The 7,878-nt window shown below is 40.1% G+C and overlaps 1 protein-coding gene across 1 annotated transcript; it reads left to right on the top strand.

Annotated features, from left to right (window-relative positions):
- The first annotated feature begins 2,708 nt into the window (after positions 1-2,708).
- Positions 2,709-6,956, top strand: LOC139388454 (uncharacterized). The gene is made up of 4 exons (XM_071135119.1): positions 2,709-2,748; positions 4,116-4,223; positions 4,359-4,546; positions 6,207-6,956. Exons 2-4 carry the CDS (start codon positions 4,127-4,129, stop codon positions 6,735-6,737), a joined length of 816 nt encoding a protein of 271 aa, XP_070991220.1. The 5' UTR covers positions 2,709-2,748; positions 4,116-4,126; the 3' UTR covers positions 6,738-6,956.
- The last annotated feature ends 922 nt before the right edge of the window (positions 6,957-7,878 follow it).

The following is a 7,878-nucleotide window of genomic DNA, read 5'->3' as shown; positions in this document are numbered from 1 at the left end:
TTATACCTCATAAAACCACATTCATATCTTAACAAAAATACTTCTATCATTTTTTAATATTTAATATACAACGTTAAGGATGGAGGCTTCATACCTGTAGTGTAAATACTTTTCAATTTTCGGTATTTCCTCTACAACCTTTTAAATGACATCACATAATTCAAACCTGTTTGACATTCATTTTCTATAGATCATCTCCGACCATTCCCCACGTTCTTAAGTTAGAAATATTGTTCCAGTTTTCACTTTTTGAATGTGTTAGAGTTTCAGCGGCAAAAAGTCTGTTAACAAAGCACATTCCTTTGTGGATTTTATTGGAGGGGGAGAAAGAGCCCCCTTCTCCTGTAATTTACAACAGGGTGTGAACTGTTTAACCGTCCCAGGTCCCTCCTCCCCTCTTCTGTGGGTGAGAGAAGGTCAACCATTGCCAAGCTGATCTGACCCATTGTGATCCTCACAGGACAGTCATGACATATTTGTCATTTCAAACATTCTATGAATTTATGAAAACCTGAAAATGACTATTCCCAAGTGTCAAAAAAAAGTGTCGTATTCTTCCTGATTGTCACGTTCTGACCTTTATTTCCTTTGTTTTGTCTTTATTTAGTATGGTCAGGGCGTGAGTTGGGGTGGGCAGTCTATGTTTGTTTTTCTATGTTTGTTTTTCTACAGTGCCTTGCGAAATTATTCGGCCCCCTTGAATTTTGCGACCTTTTGCCACATTTCAGGCTTCAAACATAAAGATATAAAACTGTATTTTTTTGGAAGAATCAACAACAAGTGGGACACAATCATGAAGTGGAACGACATTTATTGGATATTTCAAACATTTTTAACAAATCAAAAACTGAAAAATTGGGCGTGCAAAATTATTCAGCCCCCTTAAGTTAATACTTTGTAGCGCCACCTTTTGCTGCGATTACAGCTGTAAGTCGCTTGGGGTATGTCTCTATCAGTTTTGCACATCGAGAGACTGAAAATTTTTCCCATTCCTCCTTGCAAAACAGCTCGAGCTCAGTGAGGTTGGATGGAGAGCATTTGTGAACAGCAGTTTTCAGTTCTTTCCACAGATTCTCGATTGGATTCAGGTCTCGACTTTGACTTGGCCATTCTAACACCTGGATATGTTTATTTTTGAACCATTCCATTATAGATTTTGCTTTATGTTTTGGATCATTGTCTTGTTGGAAGACAAATCTCCGTCCCAGTCTCAGGTCTTTTGCAGACTCCATCAGGTTTTCTTCCAGAATGGTCCTGTATTTGGCTCCATCCATCTTCCCATCAATTTTAACCATCTTCCCTGTCCCTGCTGAAGAAAAGCAGGCCCAAACCATGATGCTGCCACCACCATGTTTGACAGTGGGGATGGTGTGTTCAGCTGTGTTGCTTTTACGCCAAACATAACGTTTTGCATTGTTGCCAAAAAGTTCAATTTTGGTTTCATCTGACCAGAGCACCTTCTTCCACGTTTGGTGTGTCTCCCAGGTGGCTTGTGGCAAACTTTAAACAACACTTTTTATGGATATCTTTAAGAAATGGCTTTCTTCTTGCCACTCTTCCATAAAGGCCAGATTTGTGCAATATACGACTGATTGTTGTCCTATGGACAGAGTCTCCCACCTCAGCTGTAGATCTCTGCAGTTCATCCAGAGTGATCATGGGCCTCTTGGCTGCATCTCTGATCAGTCTTCTCCTTGTATGAGCTGAAAGTTTAGAGGGACGGCCAAGTCTTGTTAGATTTGCAGTGGTCTGATACTCCTTCCATATCAATATTATCGCTTGCACAGTGCTCCTTGGGATGTTTAAAGCTTGGGAAATCTTTTTGTATCCAAATCCGGCTTTAAACTTCTTCACAACAGTATCTCGGACCTGACTGGTGTGTTCCTTGTTCTTCATGATGCTCTCTGCGCTTTTAACGGACCTCTGAGACTATCACAGTGCAGGTGCATTTATACGGAGACTTGATTACACACAGGTGGATTGTATTTATCATCATTAGTCATTTAGGTCAACATTGGATCATTCAGAGATCCTCACTGAACTTCTGGAGAGAGTTTGCTGCACTGAAAGTGAAGGGGCTGAATAATTTTGCACGCCCAATTTTGAAGTTTTTGATTTGTTAAAAAAGTTTGAAATATCCAATAAATGTCGTTCCACTTCATGATTGTGTCCCACTTGTTGTTGATTCTTCACAAAAAAATACAGTTTTATATCTTTATGTTTGAAGCCTGAAATGTGGCAAAAGGTCGCAAAGTTCAAGGGGGCCGAATACTTTCGCAAGGCACTGTATGTTTGGTTTCTGTTTCGGCCTAGTATGGTTCTCAATCAGAGGCAGGTGTCGTTAGTTGTCTCTGATTGAGAATCATACTTAGGTAGCCTGGGTTTCACTGTTGGTTTGTGGGTGTTTGTTTCCGTGTCAGTGTTTGTCGCCACATGGTACTGTTTCGTTTATTCACGTTTCTTTTGTTATTTTTGTATTCAGCGCTTTCTTTGATTAAAGTTATGGGCACTTACCACACTGCATCTTGGTCCGATCCTTACTCCTCTTCTGACGAAGAGGAAATCTGCCATTACACTGGGGGTGTATATGAACATATTTTAATAAGAGTTACTGTTGCTAAAACGCTGTTCGTTTCACTTTAAGTAACCTGCATACCTGCAGACATTCCAGACATGTTTATTGTGCTTCATGATTATGTCCACATCACCTCCTGTCATTCTCTCTAAGCATTTGAGAAGAGTGGAAAGGTAAGAAAGGCTATATACATCTGTTTTTTTAATGAAAATTACTTTCTCTCTGAGAACTTTAAGTAATAGATGTTGATAATAATAGATAATAGTGTGAAATTGGTATAAAAAAAAGGGTGTAGTTATTTTACAGAAGTCAATAATATCTTTACAGGGTTAGTCAGAATGTGAATGAGGAACCATCAGTAAATCACTACTGTGTCATGCTGTACATTCGTGGCATGATTTTGATGAATTTAATGGCTAGATTAAATCTTTCTGTCTCAACCAACGATAATCAAAAACTGCAGAACAATTTCATTGTTTTATTTAGCCAATGTCGGAGGTGTAACTCCGTTGGAGCTGCCAAATCAGCAAGAAGCCTTGAGTGTTGTAATCTACTCCTCGATTAGCCTGATATGAATCCTTATTATTTCAAATAATGATTTTCAGTATTAGTGTCATTGTGTCAATATAGCCTACAATTTCTCGTTCTGAACTTCAAACGTGGGTGGGATTTAAGGACGGGTGTGGCAGCTCACCTCCAACATCGCCTAAACAATGAAACTGCGTTGCAGTTGTCGGTTATCATTGGTTAGTGCTGGAACTGATTTTAATCTAGGCCTAGGTCTGTACTCTGTAAAAATTTAAATAAATCAGAGGTGGCCCAACTAAAAATGTTTTAGTTACTAGAATCACAGCCTTTTTGATTTGTGTGAACTTATTACATATTAAAGTTTGCCTTTGCAACACAAATGGTTGATTTGATCACATAACCCGTTTAGTTTCCTGAGACCCACAACATAAAATACCATGTTGGCTTAAGATAAAAAATGTCTCATTAACATATTTCCCAGTGTGCCTTTCAGCAAGTACTTCATTTTATTAAATGTACTTGTCAACTACATGTTTACAATTAAAACATATTTTCAGAGGTTAAAATATCATGCATATAGCAAAATGTGGATTTGTTTTCATCATTAGTAAGATTGTTTATCTGGTCTTTGGTTAGTCAAGATAGATTTGAAAGAAACCACTATCTAGTCCAATAATTGGATCATGATTGAAACTAGAAACAGTTAATGTACAACCCTAATTTCCACTAATTTAACAAAAGCCATCTGTCGATATCACTTGATGTTTCCCAACTTGTCTCATTGACTCTGTTTTTTGGTAAACTCAAAATGCATATTGGATGCAACATTTTGCCCCAAGTTGGGTGAAGTCAAAAACTATTTGTTTTTACAGTGTAGCCAACAATTCTAGGCATAAGCTTGATGCCAAGTATGTTGTTCAGCTATACCCCCCCCCCCCCCCCCCCACACACACACACAAATAAACTACTACTGTGAGTGCTACATCTTCCTTCTCATTATGTCTGGAGACAGGTCTGATCACCATGGCAGCAAACATCATAGTCCACCAACAGGTGGCAGCACCTGCTATGAAAGGCTGGAACACTGGCCTTTTTGACTGCTGTCAAGACATGAATTCCTGTGAGTATCCATGGGACATCTTATCCCATCCGCCCCTAAACTCAGGGTATTCTGTCTTAAAATATCGCCACCACCTTTAAGAGTTGTATTGTTGTTGCTCTTTCTGTTGATAAGATATTATGTCTGTGTGTGCAGGTTGTTATGGTTTCTGGTGCTGTCCTTGCTTAGCCTGCTCCACCACGGGAGAGTTTGGAGAGAGTACCTGTCTGCCATTAGTGGACATCATTGGCCCTGCTTGCATGGTTGCATTTGGGGTGCCCATCATTGTGCCACCCGCAAGTCTGTCCATGCGGGTTGCTGTACGCCACAAATATGGCATTCAGGTGATGGTTCCCATTACATACAAACATTGCATAAATGTTGTTTTTGCAGATACATACACAACCGTTCAAGTTTTGGGGTCACTAAAAAATATCCTTGTTTTTGAAAGAAAAGCAGATCTCTGTCCATTAAAATAATATAAAATTGATCAGAAATACTGTGTAGACATTGTTGATGTTGTAAGTGACTATTGTAGCTGGAAACAGCAGCTTTTTAATGTAATATCTATGTAGGTGTACAGAGGCCCATTATCAGCAACCATCGCTCCTGTGTTCCAACTAATAGCTAATCCAAGTTTATAATTTTAAAAGGCTAATTGATCATTAGAAAACCCTTTTGCAATTGTTAGCACAGCTGAAAACTGTTCTGATTAAAGAAGCAATAAAACTGTCCTTCTTTAGACTAGTTGAGTATCTGGAGCATCAGCATTTGGTTACGATTACAGGCTCAAAATGGCCAGAAACTACTCTATTCTTGTTCTGAGAAATGAAGGCTCTTCCATGAGCGAAATTGCCAAGAAACTGAAGATCTCGTACAAGGTGGGTGCTACTCCCTTCACAGAACAGTGCAAACTGTCTCTAACCAGAATAGAAAGAGGAGTGGGAGGCCCCGGTGAACAACTGAGCAAGAGGACAAGTGCATCAGTGTCTAGTATGAGAAACAGACGCCTTACAAGTCCTCAACTGGCAGCTTCCTTAAATAGTACCCACAAAATACCAGTCTCAACGTCAACAGTGAAGAGTCAACTCCGCGATGCTGGCCTTCTAGGCAGAGTTGCAAAGATATCTCAGACTGGCCAAAAAAAGAAAAGCTGAAAATGGGCAAAAGAGCACAGACAGCGGACAGAGGAACTCTGCCTAGATGGCCAGCATCCCGGAATCACCTCTTCACTGTTGACGTTGAGACTGGTGTTTTGCAAGTACTATTTAATGAAGCAGCCAGTTGAGGACTTGTGAGGCGTCTGTTTCTGAAACTATACACCCTAATGTAGTTGTCCTCTTGCTCAGTTGTGCACCGGGACCTCCCACTCCTCTTTCTATTCTGGTTAGAGACAGTTTGCACTGTTCTGTGAAGGGAGTAGCACCCACCTTGTACGAGATCTTCAGTTTCTTGGCAATTTCTCGCATGGAATAGCCTTCATTTCTCAAAACAAGAATAGACTGACGAGTTTCAGAAGACAGTTATTTGTTTCTGGCCATTTTGAGCCTGTAATCGAACACACAAATGCTAATTCTACAGTTACTCAACTAGTCTAAAGAAGGCCCGTTTTATTGCTTCTTTAATCAGAACAGGTTTCAGCTGTGCTAACATGATTGCAAAATAGTTTTCTGATCAATTCGCCTTGTAAATGGAAACTTGGATTAGCTAAGACCATGTGCCATTGGAACACAGGAGTGATGGTTGCTGATTATGGGCCTCTGTACGCCTATGTCGATATTCCATTAAAAATCTGATGTTTCCAGCTACAATTGTCATAATACTATGTTGTATTTCTGATCAATTTGTTATTTTAATGGACAAAAAATTGCCCTTCATTCAAAAACAAAGACATTTCTTAAGTGAAGCCAAACGGTAGTGTATGTTGCGATAGGGGTATTATGTGTTCTGTTAACTTGTGTGTGTGTGTAATAGTGTTAAACAAGTGTCTGTGTGGGTCCATAGCAAAGCCTCTGTGAGGATATCATGGCGTCCTGCTTCTGTGTCTGGTGCTCATGGTGTCAGATGGCCAGGGAGATCAAAGACCACAAGAAGAGCTGCACTTTCACAACCACCCAGCCTGTGGCCATCCAAGTGCAGCCTCCAACCATGACCAACTCAAACGTGTCCTACACAACCAATCAACAGAGCTACATCATGACCAGCCCACAGTCCCCCAACCCACAGGGCTACATCATAACCAACCCACAGGGCTACATCATGACCAGCCCACAGTCCCCAAACCAACAGGGCTACATCATGACCAGCCCACAGTCCTCCAGCATGGTTGAGAAGCACCCTGATATGATGGCAGGCCCCCCTGGCATTGCCGGAGGGGCTCAAATTAAGATGGCATCTGACCAACATGCCATGGCAGGCCCTTCTCAAATGATGGCTTCTGCTCCTAATGCCTATAACCCTGCTTCCATGATGCCCCCTGATATGTCTAACCATATGGTGAACACCACGGTCTCCACCCAACCATCCAAATGCTGAGCTCTGCTGCTTCATCTAATCACTTTCTGATCGCTGACATTGCTGTAATGTTCAGTCAGTGAATTCATTTGATTTATGAAAATATGTTTTTATATGGTTAATAGTCTGAGGTCTATTTGATGGTAATGGCCTCTGCTCATTGTCTTGACATGTAATAAAGTAATTTATATTGTGTTTCTCTTCTATTGGAATGTTACTTCATATATAATAAAACATATTAGAAAAGACTGTCTACAGGATCAATTTGCATGAAAAAGTTGTCAATGAGAAACAGTGAGAAATATGTTTACATGAACATTTAGAGGCAGGAATTGTTAAGTACTTTGCAAAATCTCACATTGGTGAAACTATTTTCATCTAATTAGCTGGCGAGGAATTGCTCACACACTCGGAGAGGGATCTAGGGTTTTGCCAGTTTATAGGGGCTATTTCCCATTGAGGGATTAGACTGTAGTTCTAAATGGAGAACAATAGCTGTGGAAACTCAAATTCCTTCTCCTCCATTTGCTCTCCCACCAGAGCTGTGGAACACACTAGGATTACTTTCTGACATGTTAGTGTATTTCCTCCCGATCTCCATTATGTGATGTTGTATTTATGTGGATACCACTTCTTTCTCACTCAGTTTGGAATGAAGCGGCTCTTTGACCAGAAGACCTTGTCTATAAGAGGAGGTATCAGACGAGAGAGGGAGTTAGTGAGAGAGAGAACGACCATAATACCTTGTATCACCCTTCAAGATACGAAATCGCTGATTTTTATACTCTGTTAATCAAACATAATATTCAGTCTATTCTGGATGGCTCAACTCTTCAGTTTGTAGGCCTGCCCAGCCCCCAAAATGTATGTTAACGACGCTCTTCTTGCTAGTCAACTCATAGCAATATGCAAGTCAGTATTAGGCTATTTATATATGTAGTCTGATAATGTACATTTTGATAGACTATACAAATTACTTTGAGGCCGGAGAGAAATATTAGCCATTACAAACTCAGAGGACAAGTTCTCATATTTTTAATCCAATATAATTTATATGATATTAATATCTGTCTGACATTCATTTTACTCTGCATCTCATGCCCTCTTTAAAATAAGAAAGAGTACAAATCAGAGAGAGCAAAGTAGAAGCTAGATATAAGAC

The sequence above is a fragment of the Oncorhynchus clarkii genome, chromosome 29 (genome assembly GCF_045791955.1).
Source record: "Oncorhynchus clarkii lewisi isolate Uvic-CL-2024 chromosome 29, UVic_Ocla_1.0, whole genome shotgun sequence".
NCBI lineage: Eukaryota > Metazoa > Chordata > Actinopteri > Salmoniformes > Salmonidae > Oncorhynchus > Oncorhynchus clarkii.
The sequence above is the reverse complement of the archived record's forward strand: the minus strand, read 5'-3'. Positions and strand labels throughout refer to the sequence as shown.

Bases quoted from the DNA above. Each gene is read 5' to 3' on its own strand.
- LOC139388454 (XM_071135119.1), top strand. From the start codon at position 4,127: ATGGCAGCAAACATCATAGTCCACCAACAGGTGGCAGCACCTGCTATG. The intron at 4,224-4,358 runs GTGAGTATCCAT...CTGTGTGTGCAG, and splicing joins CTGTCAAGACATGAATTCCT to GTTGTTATGGTTTCTGGTGC. The intron at 4,547-6,206 runs GTGATGGTTCCC...GTGGGTCCATAG, and splicing joins GCCACAAATATGGCATTCAG to CAAAGCCTCTGTGAGGATAT.